This window comes from Sus scrofa, chromosome 1 (genome assembly GCF_000003025.6).
Source record: "Sus scrofa isolate TJ Tabasco breed Duroc chromosome 1, Sscrofa11.1, whole genome shotgun sequence".
Classification (NCBI taxonomy): domain Eukaryota; kingdom Metazoa; phylum Chordata; class Mammalia; order Artiodactyla; family Suidae; genus Sus; species Sus scrofa.
The window spans coordinates 184,513,972-184,539,969 of record NC_010443.5 but is presented as its reverse complement, the minus strand read 5'-3'; the positions used below and the strand labels follow the sequence as shown (position 1 = coordinate 184,539,969).

The 25,998-nt window shown below is 38.6% G+C and overlaps 1 protein-coding gene across 2 annotated transcripts in view; it reads left to right on the top strand.

Annotated features, from left to right (window-relative positions):
* DLGAP5 (DLG associated protein 5) overlaps positions 1 to 25,998 on the top strand; it is a 49,238-nt gene that overhangs the window by 10,059 nt on the left and 13,181 nt on the right. For both annotated transcript variants that reach the window (XM_003121820.4, XM_021102311.1), the window contains exons 3-13: positions 183 to 376; positions 2,684 to 2,746; positions 4,954 to 5,038; positions 5,132 to 5,251; positions 7,100 to 7,170; positions 9,820 to 10,106; positions 11,238 to 11,362; positions 11,736 to 11,862; positions 14,284 to 14,369; positions 15,636 to 15,796; positions 22,212 to 22,304. In XM_003121820.4, coding sequence (XP_003121868.1) covers positions 183 to 376; positions 2,684 to 2,746; positions 4,954 to 5,038; positions 5,132 to 5,251; positions 7,100 to 7,170; positions 9,820 to 10,106; positions 11,238 to 11,362; positions 11,736 to 11,862; positions 14,284 to 14,369; positions 15,636 to 15,796; positions 22,212 to 22,304 — 1,412 coding nt within the window. The remainder of the gene's footprint in view (positions 1 to 182; positions 377 to 2,683; positions 2,747 to 4,953; positions 5,039 to 5,131; positions 5,252 to 7,099; positions 7,171 to 9,819; positions 10,107 to 11,237; positions 11,363 to 11,735; positions 11,863 to 14,283; positions 14,370 to 15,635; positions 15,797 to 22,211; positions 22,305 to 25,998) is intronic.

Genomic DNA, 25,998 nt, shown 5'->3' with positions numbered 1-25,998 from the left:
AAACTCTCATCCTCGTGGATACTAGTCGGGTTCATTACTGCTGAGCCACAACGGGAGCTCCTAAAAGCATTTCTAGCATCAATTGAAGTTGAAAGGTAAGATGTTTGCCTAAATTTTTTATTTGAAATGTTTTATGTACTGTTTTTTTTTTTTTTTTTCTTTTTTTTCCTCCCCCTACTTAGGGTCATTGAAAACTGTTCTAAGTGATCAACGAAGACAGATGCTTCAAAAATACAAAGAAGAAAAGCAGCTTCAAAAATTGAAAGAGCAGAGAGAGAAAGCTAAACGAGGAGTATTTAAAGTGGGTCTTTATAGACCTGTTATGCCTTGTTTTCTTACCTCAAACCAGAATACTATGAAGATTGAGCCAAAAAAGGTAAGTTTACTATGCTAACTTGATAGAGAGGAATAGTTCTTTTAGCTGGAATTTTCTTTAAGAAATTAGATTTCTAAAATAATCATTTCTCTTGAGTCTCTTTATTCATTTAACTAGTTGGTAGGAGGTGGGAATGACGTAATAGGAATTCAGAAGGTGAAAGCCAGGTCTCTTGATGTGGTATGGGTAAGTTGAGATTGGATAAAACTGGAAAAACTAGTAAAGCCAGGCTGAACAATGAATGCTATGCCGAAGTATTTGACATTTTTCCTGTAGGATATGGAGAGTCAAGGGAGGCTTATCAATGAACTTGTACCATTATCAAAGTAATATTAAGAAGATTATGATGGCTTTGAGGATTGTAGTCTAGAAAGGGAAGAGTTTATAGATAGGAAGATCAGTTGTGTGCCTACTGGCAGATATTCACTATGTATAAAATAGGTAAGATGAGATAAGTGGACTGGGCCATTGGTTCAAAAAAATAGGTATATCTTTATTTTGAAAGATAGTTATCTATGACATTATATTAGTTTCAGGTATACAACATAATGAATTGTTACTTGTATATTTTGCAAAATGATCACCGCAATCATTCTAGTTAACATCCATCACCACACAGTTACAAATTTTTTTCTTGTGTTGAGAACATTTAACATCTACTCTCTTAGTAATTTTCAGATATACAATACAGTATTATTTTTGTTGTTTTTTATTTAAAAAGTTTTTTTTTGTTTTTTAGGCGTATGGCAGTTCCCAAGCTAGGGGTCGAATCAGAGCTATAGTGCTGGCATGTGCCACAGCATTGCAGGATCCAAGCCAAGTCTACGACCTATACCACTGCTCATGGCAACACTGGATTCTTAACCCACTGAGAGGGGCCAGGGATTGAACCCGCATCCTCATGGCTCTTAGTCAGGTTTGTTATAACTGAGCCATGATAGGAACTCCTACAATACAGTATTATTAACTATAGTGACCACGCTTTATATTACATTCCTGGGAATGACTTATTTTAAAACTGGAATTTTTGAAGTTTACTAATGGTGCAGTGGTTTGAGGATCCAGTGTTGTCACTCAAGTGGCTTGGGTCACTGCCATGGCTTGGTTTCAGTCCCTGACCTGGGAACTTCCATATGCCATGGGCGAAGCTTGTACCTTTGACCATCTTCAACTGTTTCACCCATCGCATACCTCTGTTCTCTATTTCTGAGGTTGGGTTTTTGTTTGTTTAAACTTTACATATAATGAGGTCATATGGTTTTTATCTTTCTCTGTCTGACTTAATTCACTTAGTATAATGCTCATTGTCCATCCATGTTGTCACAAATGGTAACATTTCCTTATTTTTTATGACATAAGAATAGTCCACTTTGTTGTGTGTGTGTATCGTATTTTCTTTATCCACTTACCCGTTGATGGACACTCAAGTTGTTTCCATGTCTTGGCTGTTGAAGGTAATGCTGCAGTGTACATGGTGCATATAGCATTTTGATTTAGTGTTTATTTCCTTTGGATAAATGCCCAGAAGTGGAATTGCTGGATAATATGGTAGTTCTAGTTTTAATTTTTTGAGGAACTTCCATAATGTTTTCCATAGAGGCTGCACCAATTTACATTCCCTCCAGCAGTGCACAGGGGTTCCCTTTTCTTCATATCCTGCCAATACTTAATGTTTGTCTTTTTTTTTTTTTTTTTTTTTACTTTTTAGGGCCACACCCATAGCATATGGAAGTTCCCAGGCTAGGGGTTGAATCTGAGCTATAGCTGCCCGCCTACACCACAGCCACAGCAACCCTGGATCCCTAACTCATTGAGCAAGGCCAGGAATCGAACCTGCGTTCTCATGGATACTAGTCAGATTTGTTTCTGCTGCGCCATGACAGGAACTCCCTTGGAAGACATCTTAAGAGATTTGATAGGACTAGGAGTTCCCATCATGGTGCAGCAGAAAGGAATTCAACTAGGAACCATGAGGTTGTGGGTTCGATCCCTGACCTCACTCAGTGGTTAAGGATCTGGTGTTGCCGTGAGCTCTGGTGCAGGTTGCAGACACAGCTTGGATCTGGCATTGCTGTGGCTGTGGCATAGGCCTTTGGCTACAGCTCTGATTCAACCCCTAGCCTGGGAACTTCCATGTGCTGAGGGTGTGGCCCTAGAAAAGACAAAAAGACAACTCCCCCCCCCAAAAAAAAGAAAAAAAACAAAATGGGAACTTTATTCCATAATGAGACATGGAAGTAAGTTTTGTATCTGTGCTTTTTTTTTGTTTTTTGTTTTTTTAACTTTATCTTCTTTCGACTGTTTAAGGCTGTTCCATCTTCGGTGCGGATTACAAGGTCAAAGGCTAAAGACCAAATGGAGCTGACCGAGGTATAGTTGATAGGGGGTCATTGTTACTGAAAGGACAAATTGTACTTTTTTTCTTAGAGTAAGTAAATTCATTTTTAATCTTAATCTGGTACCAGCTTCAAGCACAGTGATTATTTTACTAGAGTTAATAATACCAAAATCACTGTTGTTGGTATTGTGACAGGACTGATTTGGCTAGATCCTAAGGAAATGGTCATTTAAAATATTCTTGGAATTCCTGTCGTGGCATAGCGGAAATGAATCTGACTAGGAACCGTAAGGTTGTTGATTCTATCCCTGGCCTTGCTTGGTGGGTTAAGGATCCAGCGTTGCTGTGGCTGTGGTGTAGGCTGGCAGCTGTAGCTCCGATTGGACCCCTAGCCTGGGAACCTCCATATGTCGTGGGTGCAACCCTAAAAAAGGACCATAAACAAAAAAGTTCACTCTTGAAGTTCCTGTCATGGCTCAGTGGTTAACAAACCCGACTAGTATCCACAAGGACTTAGGTTCGATCCTTAGCCTTGCTCAGTGGGTTAAGGATCTGGTGTTGCTGTGAGCTGTGATGTAGCTCAGAGACGTGGCTCAGATCCCATGGTGCCGTGCCTGAGACATAGGTCAGCAGCTGCAGCTCCGATTTGGCCCCTAGCCTGGGAACATCCATATGCCGAGAGTGCAGCCCTAAAGAAAGACCAAAAAAAAAAAGCTCACTCTTGGAGTTCTCGTCGTAATTCACTGGGTTAAGAACCTGACTAGTATCCATGAGGATGAAGGTTTAATCCCTGGCCTCGCTCAGTGGGCTAACGATCCAGTGTTGCCGTGAGCTGTGATGAAGCTCGTAGATACAGCTTGGATCCTGCATGGTTGTGGCTGTGCTGTAGGCCAGAGGCTGCAGCTCTGATTCAAGCCCTAGCCTGGAAACTTCCATATGCCATGGGTGGTGCAGCCCTAAACAGACAAACAAACAAAACCTTTTCTACTTCTCTAGACTTCATTCAAAATGCCATCATCTCATTGAGGCCTGATCAAAATTCCACTCTACATCTACTTCAGAACTCCCCATCTCCCTTCTAATTTCTTCTTTTAAATCTTGCCCATAGAATTTGGGTTTAATAGATGCAAACTAGTGCCTTTGGAATGGATTAGCAATGAGATCCTGCTGTGTAGCCCTGGGAACTATGTCTAGTCACTTATGATGGAGCATGAGAATGTGAGAAAAAAGACTGTATACATGTATGTGTAAACTGGGTCACTTTGCTGTACAGTAGAAAATAGAACACTAAACCAGCTAAATATAAAAAAATAAAAATCACTGTAAATGAAAAAAAGAAAATCTTACCCATAATATTAAATGCTTTTGACTGACGCACTATATAGTCCTTTTTTTAGTGCTTAACTCACATGTAAGCTCCTTGAAAACAGGGAATTTTGTTTGTTTTGTTCACTATTATATCCTAGAGCCAAGAGGGAACATGGTAGTGACTCAAATTCATTGAACACTGAAACTTAGCTTACTCACCTGACAAAGAGGCATAATACTATTTCCCTCCTTGCCCACTTGACTTTGAGTAAGCCTCCTAATAACTTTATCCATTAACAGTGTTTTGAAGACCCTTAAGTTTATAACACCCACCCTATGGCTTTTATATCCCTGTCTATACTTACTGGTGACACAAATGTGTAATGAAGCCCAGTAAACAGACAAAAAAGAGTGTGGCATGGATATGTTAATATAGATCTCATAAGGGATGCCTGGGTGAAGAATATTTTATTTGTTTATTTTTTACACTTGCACCACAGCTCATAGCAACACCAGATCCTTAACCCACTGAGCAAGGCCAGGGATCAAACCTGAGTCCTTGTGGATACTAGTCGGGTTTGTTAACTACTGAGCCACGATGGGAACTCCAAGAATGAACTTTTGAAAAGAGCTTCCTATCCAGGAGAAGAATTTTCCAGTCAAAATTCAAAGGTCTTGAATTAAAAACATGTCTAGTATATTTAAGGAGTCTCAAAAGATTATAGTCAGTTATTTTTAGTAGCCTAGGTTATTGACATTTTCTAAATTTTAGAATTCTAAAAAAGCTTATAAGGAAATTTATGTAATTTTATTTGGGGTAGATTTTTTGTTGTGTCATATATCAGATTTTAGATGGGTCAATTTACACATTAAAACTGTGGTGTTGGTTCATTATGTAATTAAATCACATAGCACCTAACCTTTTAAATAGATTGATACACGGAGTGATGTTCGAGCAATTCGACCTGGTCAAAGACAGACTTCTGAAAAGAAAGTGTTGGACAAAGAGAAAAAAGGTATAAGTATTAGCAGTATTTATAAATTTTGATGTTGCCACACCAATAATTTAAAATTACCAAAAGCATTTGATTTTGTTATTTTTCCCACAGCTATTCAACCTGTAATACCACCAATGAGAATGACTCGGTCAGCTACTCAGGCAGCAAAGCAGGTTACCAGAACCGTCTCATCCACAGCAGCAACAAAGCCAGTGACAAGAGTTGCTAATGGTAAGAACAATGTCTTTTTTTTTTTTTTTCCCACTGAGAAGTGTTTTTATTACATATAGTAGAGAGGGAAGAGAATGGGGGATAATACTTACATAACCACTAACTGGCATATATTTTAGCCATTCATTTCCACTTCCAGGGTCCTACTTCCCCCCTTGTCATAGAACTTGTAACTAAAGCCAACATGTGCTATGTTAGTCTAACTGGAAATGAACAATTCATAATTTTATTCTATAAAGATGTGGCTTATTTGTGGGTAGGAACAATTTTTTGATCAGTGACTGAACCAGAATGTTTTGGTCCTTGAGCATTTTTCTCTGTTCAATTTTTTTTTTTTCTTTTTAGGGCCATACCCGTGGCATATGGAAGTTCCCAGGCTAGGAGTCAAATCGGAGTTGCAGCTGCTGGTCTACACCATAGCCACAGCAATGCAGGATCCTTAACCCACTGAGCAAGGCCAGGGGTTGAACCCTTGTCCTCTTGGATGCTAGTTGAGTTTGTTACTGCTGAGTCAGGATGGGAACTCTTATTGAGTTTTTTCTGTGTTCAGTTTTTAAAATCATCATGCACTTCTTTTAGTAGGAGAGGAGGAAAGGGGAGGTTCTAATTCCTAAAGATAGGTTCTGTTCATTGGTGTCTCTTTAGCACACAGTGGGTGCTCAAATGTTGAAGTACTGCCATCCATTTGAGGGAATATAATATTTTTTTTTTTTGTCTTTTTGCCTTTTCTAGGGCCGCTCCCTTGGCATATGGAGGTTCCCAGGCTAGGGGTCTAATCAGAGCTATTGCTGCCAGCCTACACCAGAGCCACAGCAACATGGGATCCGGGCCACATCTGTGACCTACATCACAGCTCATGGCAATGCCGGATCCCCAACTCATTGAGCAAGGCCAGGGATCCAACCCGCAACCTCATGGTTCCTAATCGGATTCGTTAACCACTGAGCCACGATGGGAACTCCTATAAAAAAATATTTTAAAAAACCTGGAAAAACATACTCAGGTGTCAACAGTGATTACCACTGAATAATATAAGCCCGAGTAAAAAAAAAATTTTTTTTTTTTTTTTTTTTTTTTGGACTTTTTTAGGGCTGCACCCGTGGCACATGGAAGTTCTCAAACTAGGGGTTGAATCACAGAGCTATAGCTGCCAGCTTACACCATAGCTCACAGCAATGCCAGATCCTTAACCCACTAATTAAGGCCAGGGATTGAGCCCAAGTCCTCATGGATACTAGCTGGGTTCGTTACTGCTGAGCCACAACAGGAACTCCCTTGAGTAAAATTTTTGATTGTTGTTTTTGTGTTTCTTAGAAACTTTTTCTAATTTTCTGTAGTAAATATGTATCTTATATTTAGAGGCAAAAGGTAAAATACTATTATACCTTTTGTTTTGTTGTTAAAACAGATGGCCTAGCAGGAAATTTCATCTATTTTTTTTTTATCTTCTTTTATAATGTGACTTTTAGTTATAAAATCCTTTAAGACCCAATTGGTATCCATAAGGATGAGGGTTTGATCCCTGGCCTGACTTAGTGGGTTAAAAATCCAGTGTTGCCATGAGCTGTAGTGGAGGTTGCAGACTCAGCTTGGATCCTGTGTTGCTGTGGCTATGGTGTAGGCTGACACTGCAGCTCCAATTTGACCCTTAGCCTGAGAACCTCCACATGCTGAGGGTGCAGCCCTAAAAAAGACCAAAAAAAAAAAAAAAAAATCATTTAAGACATTCATTCCTATTGTGTTTTTTTCCCTTCCCATACTATCTAGTACTTTTAATGCAACATTCTCTATCTAGTCTCTATCTAGTCATTCTCTATCTATGGATGTCTTATTTCACTTTTATTTTAGATAATGAAGGAGAAAGAAAGTTTGCAAATCAAGGAAGACCTGCCAAAAAGATAGAAACAAAACTTGATAAGGTAGAGTATAAACATCTCTTTATTTCTAGGTACTTTGGACATTTCCTTGCTACTTTCATGAAGTTGAAATTAAGCATATAGAACTGCTTTAAGAAGTTGTGTTAGCAGTTCCTGTTGTGGCTCAGTGGAAATGAATTCAACGAGTAACCATGAGGTTGTGTGTTCGATCCCTGGCCTTGCTCAGTGGGTTAAGGCTCTGGCGTTACCATGAGCTGTGGTGTAGGTCACAGATGCAGCTCAGATCCTGTGTTGCTGTGGCTGTGGTGTAGGCCGGCAGCTGTAGCTCTGATTTGACCCCTAACCTGGGAACCTCCATATGCTGCAGGTGCAACCCTAAAAAGCAAAATATATATATATATATATAGTGTTAATCTCTTGAACCATAAGAAAGCATCAAGAGGATTTACTGCTGTTGATTTTCAGATTTCGTTTCCCCAGAACTTTATAGGTAGAGAAAGCATAATTTGGTTAACAGGAAATTGAGAAAAATAATAAAAACACAGCTAACAGAAACCTTCATATGGGAATTAGCTAAGAGATAGGATGGAGTAGGGTGAAATGCATTGACTTTGGATTCACTTAGGCCTGAGTTTGACTATTGTCTCTGCTTCCAATTAGTTATATAACCTTGGGCAAATTATGTGTTTGTTTTCCCATCTCCAACACATAATACCTACATAGAGTAGTTAAGAATTGGAGAATTCCCACTGCGGCACAGTGGGTTAAGAATCCGTGGAGTTCCTATCATGGCACAGTGGTTAACAAATCCGACTAGGAACCATGAGGTTGCGGGTTCAGTCCCTGCCCTTGCTCAGTAGGTTAAGGATCCAGCGTTCCCGTGAGCTGTGGTGTAGGTCCCAGACGAGGCTCGGATCCCGTGTTGCTGTGGCTCTGGTGTAGGCCAGCAGCTACAACTCCAGTTAGACCCCTTGAGCCTGGGAACCTCCATATGCTGCAGGAACGGCCCTAGAAAAGACAAAAAAAAAGAATCCAACTGCAGCAGCTCAGGTTGCTACAGAGGCACAGTAATCCCCAGCTCAGTGCAGTGGGTTAAAGAATCCATTGTTGCTGAAGCTCTGGCATAGGTCACTGCTGTGGCTCAGATTCAGTCTTTGGCCTGGGAACTTCCATATGCCACAAGTGTGGCCATTTAAAAAAAAAAAATCTAATATTTCTTATAGCTTCCTGCATAGTGCCTTGTAGAGTCTTAAAAAAAAGAGCCGTCATTTGGAGGACCCAGCACCTTAGTTTATAATCCATGCTACAGTTCCTTAAAAAAAAAGTTATGCAGGGTGTTCCCTTCATGGCTTAGCAGTTAACAGAACCCGACTAGGATCCATGAGGATGCAGGTTTGATCCCTGGCCTTGCTCGGTGGGTTAAGGATCCAGTGTTGCCATGAGCTGTGGTGTAGGTTGCAGGCTTGGCTTGGATCCTCATTGCTGTGGCTGTGGTGTAGGCAGCTGCTGTAGTTCCGATTCGACCCCTAGTCTGGGAACTTCCATATGCCACAGGTTCAGCCCCTACAAAAAAAAAAAGAAAAAAAAAGGAAAAAGTTATGCAGAAGTTTAAGAAAGTGGCTAGATTCTTAACTAAGAATAAAGATCCTCCAAGGAAGGCACAGTTTAGGATGAATCTTTACAGATAAGCAGGTGGCACTCATAGTCCTCCACCGAGATTGATTTTTTTCCCTTAAGGATTACCACTTGTTTTTACTTTCACTGCCACTCTGGCCTCACGGACAGTGTTACCCTTGTCCAAGTTGAAACATTCTGGGTTCGGTTCATATTGCATAAAAAAGCAGAAATGTAAAAACCTCTAACATTATGTTTACATGGTGAAACAGGTGAAAGTGGTCAAAAGGTACAAACTTCCAGTTACAAAATAACTAAATCCTGGAATGTAATGGACATAATGGTGACTATGGTTGATGACACTGTATTATATATTTGAAAGTTACGAAGAGGGTAGGTTGTAAAAGTTCTCATCATGAGAAAATAAAATTATAACTGTATAGTGACAGATGTTCCTAGACCTACTGTCTAGATCATTTTGTAGTATATATAAATATCAAATTATGTCATACACCTGAAACTAATATAATGTACATGTCAATTATATTGGAACTAAAAAGCTAAAACAAATTGACTTGAAAAACAAAAGAAGCTGCACATTTTATATGGTTAAAATTACTGTGTCACATTTAAGAGATACTTTTGCTCATATGATAAGATTATTTGTAATAATCCAAGGTTATTTGAAAAAAGGATTTGGTCCTTGACAATAGTAGTCATCCAATAAACACTGGATTTTTGAATCTTAAACCATTGTGATTATCAACATAATTTAAATACAGAGGTAAGTATTATGTGGGTAATTTTTCCACCTTAATTTTCATATATTTTAATTTGCTACAATACCTTAAACATTTTATTTAGTCCTTTTAATGAGGATTGGTTCTTTCTCTGGTAATAGTGGTTCAGCTAGCTGATCTTCTGATTCCATATATACATTTAATTTTATTTGTTTTTGTCTCAACTTATGTACATGAGATACTTATTTCAATTTTCATATTTTTTCATATTTTAAAAATTGGTTGATTATATCCCCAGAGGAGAAATTCTCACTCTATTTTGTTTCCTCACATCTAGGTCATTTCTTTTAAAACCGAGTTTAGTAGTTTCTTCACTGAAAATACTTTGGATTCACAAACTAGTGCAACAAATGAAATGGATCCAGATGGAGTCTTATCAAAAACAGAAACTTTACCTAAAACAGATACTGCAAAAATGAAAGGGAAGAATTCCTTTGCACCTAAAGATTTTATGTTTCAGCCACTAGATGGTCTGAAGACCTATCAAGTAACACCTATGACCCCCAGAAGTGCCAGTGCTTTCCTGACACCCAGTTATACCTGGACCGCTTTCAACATAGAAGTGTAAGAATTTAATGGTTTTTGTTTTGTGGTTTTTTTTTTTTTTAGCTTTTCAGGGCTGCATCTGAGGCATATAAGTTCCCAGGCCAGGGGTCGAATCAGAGCTACAGCTACCAGCCACAGCAACTCAGGATCCCAGCTGCATCTACGACCTATACCACAGTTCACGGCAATGCCAGATCCCCGCTCCACTGAGCGAGGCCAGGGATCGAACCCACATCCTCATGGATACTAGTCAGATTCATTTCTGCTGTGCCACAACAGGAACTCCCTGTCCTGTGCTTTTTAAAAGTTATTATTTAGTTAGTAAATGATAATTGTAAATCATGAAAATTTGGTCTTTAAAAAATTCTTTAGAAGGCTACAGTAATGTATTTGACAGTTTTTGAATTTCTTATAGGTTGTTGTTATTTTCACAGTATACTTTGGGGTTTTTTTGCCTTTAATTTTTTTGTTTGTTTGTTTGTTTCTTTTTACTGCCACACCTGTGACATATGGAAGTGCCCAGGCTAGTGGTTGAATTGGAGCTGCAGCTGCTGGCCTATGCCACAGCAGCACTGAATCTGAGCTGCATCTGTGACCCACGCTTCAGCTTGTGGCAACACCCTATCCTTAACCCACTGAGCAAGGCCAGGATGGAACCTGAGACATCATTGGGTTCTTTACCTATGGAGCCACAGCAGGAACTCTCTCCCTCTCTTTTTTTTTTTTTTTTTTTTTTGGTCTCTTGTCTTTTTAGGGCTGCACCTGTGGCATATGGAGGTTCCCAGGCTAGGGGTCTAATCAGAGTTACAGCTGCCGGTCTATGCCAGAGCCACAACAATGCCAGATCCAAGCCACATCTGTGATCTACACCACAGCTCACGGCAACGCCGAATCCTTAACGCACTGAGCAAGGCCAGGGATTGAACCTGCAACCTCATGGTTCCTAGTCAGATTTGTTAACCACTGCGCCACGACCAGAACTCCCTGTTTTTTGTTTTTTGGTTTTTTGCTGAGTATTACTTTAGGAAAACTACTTCTAAAATGTTTTGATTTTATCCCAGTTTTTAAAAAGCAACATCATTTTGAAATCCTTCAATTAGATATATGAGGCTCATGTTTCATAAAGTATACTTTTGCTATTGTTTTTAGTGATAAGACTCAAGCAACAAAAGAAATCTTGGCACAAAAATGTAAAACCTACTCTGCCAAAACAGAACATCAAGATTCAAGTAAATTACAATGTCCTTTGGATTCTGTAACAGTTTCAGATAAAGGTACCATATTTTAATTAATTTTTTACTCTTCTGCTTTGACATTTATTAGGCTGTTTAGAGCTTTTTCACCTTATAGTTTAAGGGTGTGATCTTGGGGCTGGGATGGGGAAAACATGGGGCAAAATATCTTCAGAGAGAAAGAGTTGGAATAAGGAATACAGACTGAGAAGGTGGGGAGAAATAAGTATAAATTTGAAGAGGTGAAGAGTATTGGGAGACGCTTTAGAGGATCTATGGTGAATGAGACAGAAGTAAAGTTTTTAAATTCAACATTGAAAAATATTGAAGGATTTAAAAAATTTGTCCTGTGGGGGATGTCATTTTAAGAGTTGCTGTTTTGAAATTTATATATAATATTTTCTTTTATCTTTAGAACATGTCTTAAATAAAAATGAATTTACTAATAAAAATTCAAATAGCCATTCAATAAAAGAGGTTGTCCCATTACTTGAAATAAATGAAGATCAGATACCTCAGCCACATGATGTGCCATACTTCAGGTGTGTCCATTTGTTCCTAGTGTAAGAATTTTGTGTTAATGTCTAGACATTTAAAATCAAAATTAAGCTATTTTTAATCTGAATATAGTAGATGAATTAGGGGAAACTGGATTTCTGTGATTTTCATTAATCTTTTACATTTTCATACTTTTTTTCGGTAACTAGTACATTAGTGTGGTTCCTAACTCAAATGGTAGAAAAAGTTATAAGTGGGAAATCTTTTTCCCAACTCTGTCTCCCATCCCTGTAATTCAAACTTTTCTCGGAAGCGAGTGTTACTCATTTCTTGTGGATCCTTACAGAGGTGGATAATGCATATGTAGGCTAACAAGCATATATGTACATATTTTCTTTTGTATAAACAATAGCATACTGTTCTATTTTCATTTAAGATTACATGTAGTAGACATTACATTTTATTACTTAAAGAGCTTTCTCATGTTGTTTTGTGTGTGCATGTGTATGTTTAATGGTCACATAGTATCCAGTTATTTGAATTTACCATAATTTACTTAATAGGTCCCCTTTTGATGGTTATTTACATTGGGTTCAGTCTACTACTATTACAAACAAGGCTGCGAAGAACAGCCCTGTCTATGTTTTAATTCTCTCATGTGCAAATTTATATAAAGATTTTAATTTACATTCACTCCATCAAGGTATGGGAGTTCCTATTTTCTCATACCTTTTCCCCCCACTACAAGGAACAAAATTAAAGTTTATGAAAGAAGGATGATGGGAAATGGTAGGAAGCCCATCAAATCATGAGACAGAATGATATTTCTCCAACTGTGAAGAGAAAATTAACATCCTATTTGGAGATCTTCAACATGTTACCTAAATGCCTTGGAAACATGTCAGAGGCCTACATTTAGTAAAAGGCCTCTCAACATTTCATATCACATAGAAAATGATTCTATTGTATTATTTTTGAGTGAATGTAGCAAGAAAACCCTCATACCTTTTCCAATACAATATTAACAATTTTTTGAGCTTTGCCAATCAAATAGGTAAGAAATATCATCTTGCTCTAGTTTTAATATCCATTCTTTCCGTTATGAATTAGTTTCTTTTTATATGTTTGGGAGCCACTTCAATTGTTTCAGGGTATAACATTTTAGCCTTGTAAAGTCTTTTAGAGTTTAGCTAGTCCATTGTCATTTTCAACTGAGACACTGAGATGATAAGCAATTTACCCAGCTAAATAATATCAGATCTACTCCAGGTCTCCTTTCTCATTAATTAAGCTATTCTCTGTTGCCACTAGATATAAACAGCTAAATTTTTCTTCTAAGAAATAAATACTATCCTCAGTTTTCCTGCTTGGATGATTTTATTTTATTTTTTTTATTTATTTTTTTTTTCTGTCATTTTTTTTGCTATTTCTTTGGGCCGCTTCCACGGCATATGGAGGTTCCCAGGCTAGGGGTCTAATCAGAGCTGTAGCCACCGGCCTGTGCCAGAGCCACAGCAACGCAGGATCCGAGCCGCGTCTGCAACCTACACCACAGCTCACGGCAACGCCGGATCGTTAACCCACTGAGCAAGGGCAGGAACCGAACCCGCAACCTCATGGTTCCTAGTCAGGTTCGTTAACCACTGCGCCACGACGGGAACTCCTGAGGCCAGAGTTTCTTAACCTTGGCACTATTGACATTTTAGACTGCTTAGTTTTTTTGTTTTGTTTTGTTCTGGTTTGGTTTTTTTTGTTGTTGTTGTTGTTTTTTGGATCACGTCCGCAGCATGCAGAAGTTCCTGGGCCAGGTACTGAACCTGTGCTGCAGCAGCAACCCAGTGCTAGATCCTTAACCCACTGGGCCACAAGAGAACTTCCCTACACTGGATAATTCTTGCTTGGGGTCCGTCCCCTGTACTGCAGGATGTTTTGTAGCAATGGCTAGTATCACTGCTCCAGTTTATGACAATCAAATATGTTTCTAGATATTGCCAAATGTCCCCTGGTAGGAAAAACTGACTGCAGTTAAGAACCACTGCCTTTGAACAAAAAAAGGCATAATAGAATCTGTAAGGGCCTATCACTTTAAATCGAAACTTAATAGTTTTTAGCCTAAACATACTCTTGGAAATTGGATTGGTCTTAGTTCCATGGAAAATAGAACTAATAACGGAACTAAGGAATGTCCAATTCTTTCTGCTCAGGCACTGAAAAATAAGAACAGAAAAAAATAATATTAGGTTGAAAATGGGCTCTTGACATTAACTATCCACTTAAATTTTAGGTGTAGAAGTATGGACATATATAGTGTCGACTTGTCTTTCTGGATTTTAATATGTCATAGTTGATAAAAATAATTAAGCATCCATTCTGGTAAATTAATATTCTGTAAGTGCTATAATGCTAATACTTAGATATTAGGGTGAGAAACATTTACAAAACTGAAATGTATGTCATAATTTTAGAAATATTCTCCAATTGGAAACTGAGAAGTTAACTTCACACTGCTTTGAATGGGACAGAAAGCTTGAATTGGACATTCCAGATGATGGTGAGGGAACATTTGTTTTTATTTTATTTTATTGTCTATTTAGGGCTGCACCTGCGGCATATGGAAGTTCCCAGGTTAGGGACTGAATCACAGCTGCAGCTGCTTGCCTGCATCATAGCCACAGCAACGCCAGATCTGAGCCACATCTGCAAACTACACCACAGTTCATGGCAACATCGGATTGAGGCCCAGGATTGAACCCTCATCCTCATGGATACTAGTTGGGTTCATTACCACTGAGCCGCGATGGGAACGCCTGACATTTATATTTTTTAATGCCTTAGCTTTGTTTCAATATGATTACATTTATGTGAAACATAAAAACCTAATGTCCAACTTTATAGTCTCATTGTTATTCAAAATAGCAAGAATTTTTCACATATGTTCACTAATTCTTGTGTGCAAAAATAGTATCTGACTTAAAAGATGTAAGTAGTTAGAATATTAACTATCATTCATGAGTTATGTCTGCCTATTACTAGATTTTTTTTTTTTTTTTTTTTTTTGTTGTTGTTGTTGTTATTGTTGCTATTTCTTGGGCTGCTCCTGCGGCATATGGAGGTTCCCAGGCTAGGGGTTGAATTGGAGCTGTAGCCACCGGCCTACGCCAGAGCCACAGCAACGCGGGATCCGAGCCGTGTCTGCAACCTACACCACAGCTCACGGCAACGCCAGGTCGTTAACCCACTGAGCAAGGGCAGGGATCGAACCCGCAACCTCATGGTTCCTAGTCGGATTCGTTAACCACTGCGCCACGACGGGAACTCCAGATTTTTTTTTTTTTTACTATGACTTTATGAATGACATCTATATCTGGTATTGTTTAATTATACAAAAAACATTTTCTTGACAAGAATTACCTAAATTAACATGACATTTTCAGAAAAGTTCCTTAATTTTACCTATTCAGGAAAGCTGTTTAGAAAAAATCATTTGTGTGCTGTCTGCTTGAAGTCTTTTGGTACTGATGTGCATTGAGTTGTTTGAAGTTGAATTCTTATAAAACACAAGGAGAGGTAGAATGCTTTTTACTATGTAGCAAAATATATAAGGGTGTGTATTGCTAATATTTAGCGGGAATTGAAGCAGATAGTAAATGCTCAGTATTTGTATGACAAAATTCTGTAGTAAATATTTTTTGTCTTACTTGAAGAATTTGATTCTGTAACCCTTAGGATATTTGGAATGACGTTGTCTTAGCTGGTTGGCTTGCAATAAAGGTCCTGTTTTGTCCTTTAACTTTTAAAAACCCTGTATTTCCTTTAGCTAAAGATCTTATTCGCACAGCAGTTGGCCAGACAAGACTTCTTATGAAAGAAAGGTTCAAACAGTTTGAAGGACTGGTGGACAATTGTGAATATAAACGAGGTGAAAAGGAGACTACCTGTACTGATCTGGATGGATTTTGGGATATGGTTAGTTTTCAGGTATGTGATCAAGTATTTTGAATAAATATATTCAAATCAACATAAATATATTCAAATATATCAAATATACCTTTGAGCCTACTTTTTGGAAAATGAGGTCACAGTAGTATAAAAGGGTTAACAAGGAGTTCCCGTCGTGGCGCAGTGGTTAACGAATCCGACTAGGAACCATGAGGTTGCGGGTTCGGTCCCTGGCCTTGCTCAGTGGGTTAACGATCCGGCGTTGCCGTGAGCTGTGGTGCAGGTTGCAGACACGGCTCGGATCCCGCGTTGCTGTGGCTCTGGCGTAGGCCGGTGACTACAGCTCCAATTCAACCCCTAGCCTGGGAACCTCCATATGCCGCGGGAGCGGCCCAAGAAATAGCAACAACAACAACAAAATAAATAAATAAAATAAAAGGGTTAACAGTAGCTGCTTATGTACCTATAATATTAAATGATATATTAGCACCTTAATAAACTGTGAAGCACGGTTTAAATTTTCTTTTTTGGCTGCATCCATGGCATGTGGAAGTTCCTAGTGCAAGGATTGAACCCTTCTGACAGCAGTGACCTGAGCCCCTCCAGTGACAAAGCTGGATCCTCAACTGGCCATGCCACATGGGGACCCCATTGTGCTATTTAAATTTGATGACTGATTTCTTCTCCCCTATATTGTCAATATAGTTTCTATTTGGGTGGGAAATTGAGATTATATTCAACTGTTGAATAATCTATAACGATTCTACATGTGGGAAAGTGAGTGAACATATTCTTTAGTGGTTCAGTTCATCTAGCAGTTACTGAATTCCTACTTATGCCAGATATTGTGCTAGGCATTGATAAAATAAGGCACATTCTCTGTCCCAGAGGAGTTTGTAGTATGATTAGTGAGTTAGACAAAACATAATTCCAATCTAATGTGAAAGTGCTATGAGAGAGGGAATCACTGGTAGGGTCAGTAAAGACATGGGAGGAGATGATGCTATTTAGCTTTTTGAGCATATTTTAGAAATATGCATACAAAATATGATTTCAAAAACGTATATTAGACATTTTAAGAACGTTTCAAACCCGAAAGAAAAAAGCCAAGCAAACATAAGAAGAAAGCTGTTTGGATGGAGGAAGAAAACTATTAGAAAGAGTATAGTATCCAAATAATAAGAATTCCAGAAAAAGTATATAGAAAAAAATAGAAAGTAAATGATCAATGACATAGCTTAAAAATTTTCCCTAGAACTAGAGGACATGAATTCCAGATGGAAGAGCCCATTAATTGCCCAGCATTGTGAATCAGAATGGCCCCACACCAGTGCACGTCATTAAGTGTAACTGTACAACTCGTGGGATGAAAACTCTAGAAGTCTCCGTAGAGAACAATTTCATACAAAGGATCAAAAGTCAGAACGAGAGTTCTCATCATGACTCAGTGGTAACAACCCACCTAGTGACCATGAGGTCAAAGGTTTGATCCCTGGCATTGCTCATTATGTTAAGGGTCCGGCACTGCTGTGAGCTGCGGTGTAGGTCGCAGACATGGCTCAGATCCCATGTGGCTGCAGCATAGGCCAGCGGGTATACCTCAGATTCAACCCCTAGCCTGGGAACTTCTATATGCAGCAGTGCAGCCCTAAAAAGCCAAAAAAAAAAAAAAAAAGAATCAGAATGACCTTGGATTTCACAACAGCAGCATTTAAAGCTGAGAGAACGAGGCCCTCAGACTTCTGAAGAAAATAACTTCCTACCTGAAGTTCTCTAGCTGGACAATCAAGTGTGAGGGTGGAAGAGCATTTTCCAAACATACAGTCTCAAATATTACCTCCCCAACAGTCTTTCTCAGGATGCTAGGTGAGAAGGTACCTCACGAAAGTGAGGGGGTAAGCCAAGAATGGGGAGGAAGTGGGGTTGATCCCCAGAAAGGGGCTAAGAGTATTGAGGCCTAGCAGGAGCCAAGAAAGTGTGCAGCAAGTTTAGCGAGCAGTGGCTCTGATCAGAGATGGAGCCAAGGGCTCTGCCAGATCTGTCTCTGGAAAGCTGAACTGAGGAAAATATCTGATTTGTTTCTTAAACTATGTTAAGAGATTTATACGTATGTGCAGAGTTTAGAGTGAATTGATGATAGACTCATGAACAAGTAACAAGAAAAAAGCAAAATAAGTATTAAGTCTAGAGAAGTAAACAGTCTCAATATTTATATGGCCCAGATGTGAAGAGTGTTTATGTTGTCATAATAATGTAAGCATTACTTTATGACCAGTATGTATATATTTACCAGTTTTCATATCATTGAGTTGGTTACTAGTATCCTTCATTGGTGATCAGTTGATTTTTCGGTTTTTGTTTTTTTTTTTTCTTTTTTCTTTTTTCTTTTCTTCCTTTTAGGGCCTCACCCATGGCATATGGAAGTTTCTAGGCTAGGGGTTGAATCGGGGCTATAGCTGCCCGCCTATACCACAGCCACAGCAACATGGGATCCAAGCTACATCTGCGACCTACACCACAGCTCGTGGCAATGCTGGATCCTTTACCCACTGAATGAGGCCAGGGATTGAATCTGCGACCTCATGGATACTAGTCAGGCTTATAACTGCTGAGAAACAATGGGAACTCCTGATTTTGTGTTTCTTAGTGTGATTATTAATTTGTGGATTTAAAAATATTCAATATGTTTTCATTATTTATAGTTACTGTCTTTATTGATACTTACTTGTCAGCTTTGGCCTGTGGGAGCCTCTTCAACTTGGCTTCTAGGCCTTTTTTTTTTTTTTTAAGAGTTGTATTGGAAGTATAATCTACCTATCATAAATATGCCCATTTTATGTGTACAGTTCAGTGATTTTCCATATATTTAGAGCTTTGCAACCATCACTATAATCTAATTTAGAACATTTTTATCACCACAAAAGGATCCTTCCTGCCTATTTGCAAGTCAGTCCCCATTCCCACTCCGAGGCCTAAGCAACCACTAATCTTCTTGCCATCTATGTAGATTTTCCTTTTTTGGACACTTTATATAAAGTAGAAGAATACAATATGTTGGCTTTTCCATGTGGTGGCTTCTTTCACTTAGCATGATGTTTTTGAGGTTCATCCATGTTGTAGATACATTTATCTGTACTTTATTTACCAATGGATGAACATTTAGATTGTTTCCACTATGATGATTTTGAAGTCTTATGAATGCTCATATACAAATAGTTGTGTGGACATATATTTTCATTTCTCTCGGGTAGATACCTAGATATCGATGATCATATGGTGAATTTTGTTTAATTTCTTTCTTTCTTTCTTTTTTTTTTTTTTTTTAAGAGCTGTACCCACAGCATATGGAAGTTCCCAAGCTTGGGGTCGAATCAGAGCTACAGCTGCCAGCCTACACCATAGCCACAGCAACGCCAATCCCTAACCCAATGAAACTGCCAAAGTATTTTCTAAAAGTGATTACAGCATTTTACTTTCTCACGAACAATGTATGTCCCCCTTTCACCATATCCATACTTGTTATTGCCTTTTTTTTTTTCCTTTGTCTTTTTAGGGCCACACCTGCAGCATATGGAAGTTCCCAGGCTAGGGGTTGAATTGGAACTGCAGCTATTGGCCTGCACTACAGCCACAGCAGCACTGGATCCAAGCTGTGTCTGTAACCTACACCACAGCTCACGGCAACACTGGATCCTTAACCCACTGAGTAAGGCCAGGGATTGAACCCGAATCCTCGTGGATCCTAGTCGGGCTCGTTAACCACTGAGCCTCAATGGGAACTCCCGCCTATCTTTTTAGTATAGCCATCCTAGTGTGTGTGCAGCCTCTCACTGCAGTTTTGATTTGCATTTCCTTAATCAGTAATGATGTTAAGCATCTTTTTATATGCCTATTAGTCATTCATGTGTCTTTTTTGGCAAAAAGTCTAGTCGTTTCTTTTGCACGTTTTAAAATTGGTTTGCCTTTTTATTATTGAGTTGTGTTTTTCATATATCCTGGATATAGTCCTTTTTTTTAAACATTTTTTTCTTAAATTTTAAGATTTTGCTTTTTAGCGCCACACCTGTGGCATATGGAAGTTCCCAGGGTAGAGGGTGAATCAGAGCTGCAGCTGCTGGCCACAGCCACGTCCATGCCAGATCTGAGCCTCATCTATGACTTACACCATAGCTTTCGGTAATGTGGATCTATACCATAGCTTTCGGTAATGCTGGATCCTTAACCCACTGAGCAAGGCCAGGGATCGAACCCACATCGTCATGGATACTAGTCAGGTTCTTAACCTGCTGAGCCACAACGGAAACTCCTGGATACAAGTCCTTTATCAGAAATATTATTTGCAAATATTATCTCCCAGCTTGTGGCTTGTCTTTTAATTTTCTTAATGGTGTCTTTTGCAGTGCAGATTGTAGTGCTTTCGATGAAGTTCAATTTATCAGTTTTTTTCTATTGTGGTCATGTCTAAGATCTCTTTTTGCTTAACTATAGGTCACAAAGATTTTCTCTCAGGATTTTTTCTGAAAGTGTTATAATTTTAGCTCTTACAGTTAAGCCTGTGATCCATTTGGAGTTTATTTTTGTGTCTGGTATTGGTATAAATCTAAATTCATCTTTTTTCTTGTAGATATCCAATTTTCCCAGTATTATTTATTAAAAAGACTGTTTTTTCCTCATTGAATTGCAGTGGCAATCTTGTTGAAAATCAATTGATCATAAATGTAATCCTGAGTCTTGGACATTTAAAAAAATTTTTTGAGAGAAAGATTGAGAGTACATATGAATATAAATGCATAGTAAGGGGACTTGAGGCAAGTTTACCAAACTGTTGACAGTGGTTACCTCTTTGGAGACTGGAAATACTAAAAGGATGGGGATATTGTTTGAATCTTTTAAAATGAAATTGTGTCAGGAGAATGAGAAGGCAAGCCACAGACTAGGAGAAAGTATTTGCAAAAGACGTATCTGATAAAGGACTATTCTTCATCAAAATATACAAAGAACCCTTAAAACAACCTGATTTTAAAATGAAGAAAAGTCCTGTACAGACACTTCTCCAAAGAAGATACGCAGATGACAAGTAAGCATATGAAGAGATAAGGCTCAGAGTTCCTGTTGTCGTGCAATGGAAACAAATCTGACTTGTATCCATGAAGATTCAGGTTTGATCTCTGACCTCTCTCAGTGGGTTGGGGATCCAGCATTGCTATAAGCTGTGGTATAGGTCGCAGATGCGGCTCTGATCCCAGTTTCTATGGCAGTGGTGTAGGCCAGCAGCTGTGGCTCCAATTCAACCCGTAGCCTGGGAATTTGCATATACCACGAGTGAGGTCCTAAAAAGAAAAAACAAAAAGAGAAATAAGTATCAACATTCCATGCTAGTAAAACTACAGTAACTATAGTGAGATACCACTGCAGGCCTATTAAAATGGCAAAAATCCAAACCACTGACAGCACCAAGTGCTGGTGAGTATGCAGAGCAACAGGAACTACGGTTGGTAAGAGTGCAAAATGTACAGTCACTTGGGAAGACAGTTTGGCTGTTTCTTACAAAACTAAATATGCTCTTATACAATCCAGTAGTCATAGTTCTTGGTATCTACCTAATTGATTGCAAACATGTTCACATAAAAAAGTGTACACTATTGTTCATGGCATCTTTATTCATAATTGCCTAAACTTGGAAACAGCCAAGATGTCCTTCAGTAATAAACTACAAAAAAAGGAGTTCCCGTCGTGGCGCAGTGGTTAACAAATCCGACTAGGAACCATGAGGTTGCGGGTTCGGTCCCTGCCCTTGCTCAGTGGGTTAACGATCCGGCGTTGCCTTGAGCTGTGGTGTAGGTTGCAGACGCGGCTCGGATCCTGTGTTGCTGTGGCTCTGGCGTAGGCTGGAGACTATAGCTCCAATTGGACCCCTAGCCTGGGAACCTCCATATGCCGAGGGAGCGGCCCAAGAAATAGCAAAAAAAAAAAAAAAAAACTACAAAAAAAGAGAGTGAGGAGTTCTTTGTGGCTCAGTGGGTCAGGGATCTAGCTGTTGTCACTGCTGTGGCTTGGTTGCTGCTATGGCGCAGGTTTGATCCCTGGCCCTCGGGAACTAACACATGCCTTGGGTGTGGCAGAAAAAAAAAAGAGAGAGAAAGATTATGTTATGTTCACTTTATGTAATTTAGGAAACAAAAACATTTAGAATATCTCTCCTACCATTTTAGGGATCAAAAATAATTTAGAAGAGTTATCCATATATGACATCCTTTATGTAAATTTATGGAGGTTTATAAGACCAAAAATAAAAAGGAACAGTTTTACTTGAAGAGTTTTTTACTTGAATACCAAACTGAGAATGACTTAGTCTAATTTTATGTTGACTTTCTCAATTTCTTTTGAAGCTTCAGTTTATTTGTAATTTTAATGTGGTTAGCAGTAATATGATAAACTTGTGCTTTACTAACAGATAGAAGATGTAAACCAAAAATTTAACAATCTGACCAAACTTGAGGAATCTGGATGGCAAAGCAGTAACGATACAAGCAAAAAAGTTGTTCGAGTAAGTTTGTGGGTTTCTAATACGGATTTTCCTAATCTAGTGAAATTTTTATTTTCAAGCTTTAAAAACATTTAGCTTCAGATTTTTCATCATTTTATAAAATAAGTTTCATATATTGCTTACAATATCCCAATTGTCTTTGAAGAAAGAATAAAATCAACACAAAATTCAGGATGGTTATTTCTGGAGGGAGGAAGGATTGGGGCTGTGATTGGATTGGGGCATCCTGAGAGCTTCTGAGTTGCTAAATAGAGGGGAGTGTATGTGTTTGTTTTATTCTTTAAACTGTGTTTATACATTTGTTGTAATAATAAGAGTAGATAATGTATATAATGTTTAGTATGTGCCAAAATGTTGTTCCAAGTACTTGATGTGTATTAACTCATTTAATCCTTAACATTCATACTGAGGTGGGTGTTATCCTCATTTTACAGTTGAGGAATATGAAACCCAGAAAGATTAGGTTACTTGCCCAAGGTGGAGTTGCATTTCAGGCTAGACTTGCTCATTCCAGAATCCCTGTTCTTATTCAATAGGCTATGCAACCTCTTTTGTATGTAATATTTCAAAATTTTTTAAATAGAAAAGAGGAATAATGGCTCTTTAGAACATCTTTCTTCTTCCTTATACTTGATCTTATAAAACTTCCTATTACTTTTCTCTGTAAAATTTACTTTATCATGATAGATTCCTTTCTTATCTATTTGTTGAATTCTTTTCCAGTGATGTTTTAAACTCAGAGTTTTTGGTTCAGATGAATGCTTCCACCTTAGAGCATTTCTGGCTTTTCCTTTTAGATTTTAGATAAATGTCTGTGGTTATAAAATCAGGTTTCTAGGTTGGTACTTTATTATGCTATGTAATCCAGATAAAAACTGTTTTGAATCCTTAGGAGTTTAAGATGTGGGAGTGTTAAAGGAACTTTTTAATAAAGTTATTTTAATGATTGTTATGACAAAGATTCTAAGGAAATTGACCAAATTGATTGAATGAATTTTAAATCTGCTAAATGGTGACAGATGCTTGAACATTTTGAAGATACTGTGGGTATTTCTTACTGAGTGCCTAATTCTGGAAACATTAATATCATCAGTGATACAGATAATGGCTGTAGCAGTATAGCAGTGTATCAGAGCCTTGTAATTCTGTCTCTTATCACCAGATGTCTCTCTCCTCCTACTTTATTTTATAGGTGACTGTTAAATTTTATTTCTTCCATAATCTTTTCCTTTACCTATCCTTTGATACCATTCCCTTCTATCTCCCTATCTCCTAGTCATTTACCTCTCATTCCATCACTTAGCCTTGTTGACTTGTTTTCTGTTTTTCCCGCCTGTTTTTTTTTTTTTTTTTTTTTGCTTTTTAGGGTTACACCTGTGGCATATGGAGGTTCCCAGGCTAGGGGTCCAATCAGAGCTATAGCTGCCAGCGTACGCCACAGCCAATAGCGCAGGATCTGAGCCGGGTCTGCGACCTAAACCACAGCTCACAGCAACGCCAGATCCTTAACCCACTGAGTGAGGTCAGAGATCCTCATGGATAGTAGTCAGGTTTGTTACCACTGAGCCATGACAGGAACTCCATCTCTGATGCTTTTTCTCATCAGTTTAAAAAGCCTTTTTTTTAAATTATAATTGATTTACAATTTTTTGTCAGTTTCTACTGTACAGCAAAGTCACTCAGTTGTACATACATACATATGCATATATGTTCTTTTTCTCATTATCTTCCATTATGTTCCATCACAAACAATTGAATATAGTTCCCTGTGCTATACAGCAGGACCTCATTGCTTATCCCATCAGTTTTTAGATATATTTAAGGGTCTTATCTTTGTTTACATTAAAACAAAACAAAAAAAATCCTGGAGTTCTTGCTGTGGTACAGTGGATAGAGGATCCAGCACTGCCCCTACTCGTGGCTTTAGGTCGCAGCTGCGGCTCAGATTCGATCCCTGCCCAGGGAACTTCCACATCTGTGGGTGCGGTCAAAAAAGAGGAGAACAAACAACCAAACCTGTGGTGTCCACATCTCCCTCCAGTTACTTGTACCTCCCTCTCCTCCTCCGCATTTTTTCTTCTCCGTCACAGATATGCTTCCTGAAAAATTGTCTATGCTCTGTTCTTACTATTTTGATTCTCACTTCTCCACCTCACTACAATTGATCCTCACCCTTTTCAATGCCCCTAGAACAGTTATAACCAAGGTTATTGATCAACTAATTGCTGCAATTATTAGGCACTGACTTAATTATAAAATCTAATCCCTCGGCAGTATTAAATACAGTCTACTCCCTCTTTTTTGAAATTGTGTTCTACTGATTTTCCTCCTCCTTCTACCTATTTTTCAGTTGTTTCCAAGTGCCTGTTGTCCATTTATCCCTTAAGTGTTTGTAATACTCAAATTTCTATTTCAACTCTCTTCTCTCCTTCCATATTTTTCCTGTGCTATGTTAGCCACCCTATGATGATTCCCAAATCAGTATTTCAAACCATACTTACTGCTAAACCCTAGTTCCATACATCATGACACGTATTTTAAAATCAGTCTATCCCAAACTGAAACCATCTTCACCCATCACTGTTTCCCTGTCTCGGAGAATTATTATTATCCCATCGGGTGTCCAAGATAGAAACCTGGCTGTCTTCTGTGGTCCTTTCATTTTTGTATTTCACCATCTTTACCCACACTCGTTTAAAAGATCACTAGGTTCTCTCAATTATGCCTCTCAAATGTCTCCTGAATCTACTAACTTTTTCAATTTTAATCTTTCTTAATCTTACTACTATCATCTTTTTCCAGTATCACAGCAATAGTCTCCTTCCTAACTGGCTTGAAACTCTCCAGTCCATTCTCCAAACTGGTCACAGAGTAACCTTTCCAAAACATAAATGTTAACCTCCAGATTAAAAAAATCAAAAGTAGTCTATTCCTTTGACTTCTATACAAATGTAGCTCCTCAAAGTGGTTACATGTGAGGGATTATAATTAGCTATTGGTTGTCTCTTGCCAACTCCTCCATGCTTTCTTTGATTTTTGGTTTTGCAAACATGCTATTCTCCCTACCTGGCCTTTTCTTCATCCCATTTTGTAGCTTGCCAAGCTGTGATTTTACCTAAGATGCCACTCCTTGTAAGCCTTTTTGGTGCCTCTGAAGTTTGATTAATTGATAAACTCAGGCTCTAGATTTCTTTCCTTTTTTTTTCTTTCTTTTTTTTTTTTTTTTAATATTTCTAGGGCTGCATCTGTGGCAAATGGAAGTTGCCAGGCTAGGGGTCAAACCGGAGCTGCAGCTGCCAGCCTACACCACAGCCATAGCAATGCCAGATCTAAGCCACATCTGCAACCTCTATCACAGCTCATGACAATGCTGAATCCTTAACCCACAGAGTGGGGCCAGGGATTGAACCTGTATCCTCATGGATACTAGTCAGGTTTGTTACCACTGAGTTACAAGAGGAACTTGTGGATTTATTTCTAACATGACATTTCTTCTTCTCAGTGTCCTTGTCTAGTTCGTCCACTGTGAAGCTGAGACCTCCTTGAGGGCAGGAAGTTTGTCCTTTACCTTTTGACCCCCAGAATTTTAGCATATACTAGGAGCTTGATAAGTATATGATGAATGTTTCTACGTTTTTTTCTTTTTCTGCCCCACCTGTGGCACATGGAAGGTCTCAGGCCAGGTATTGAGTCC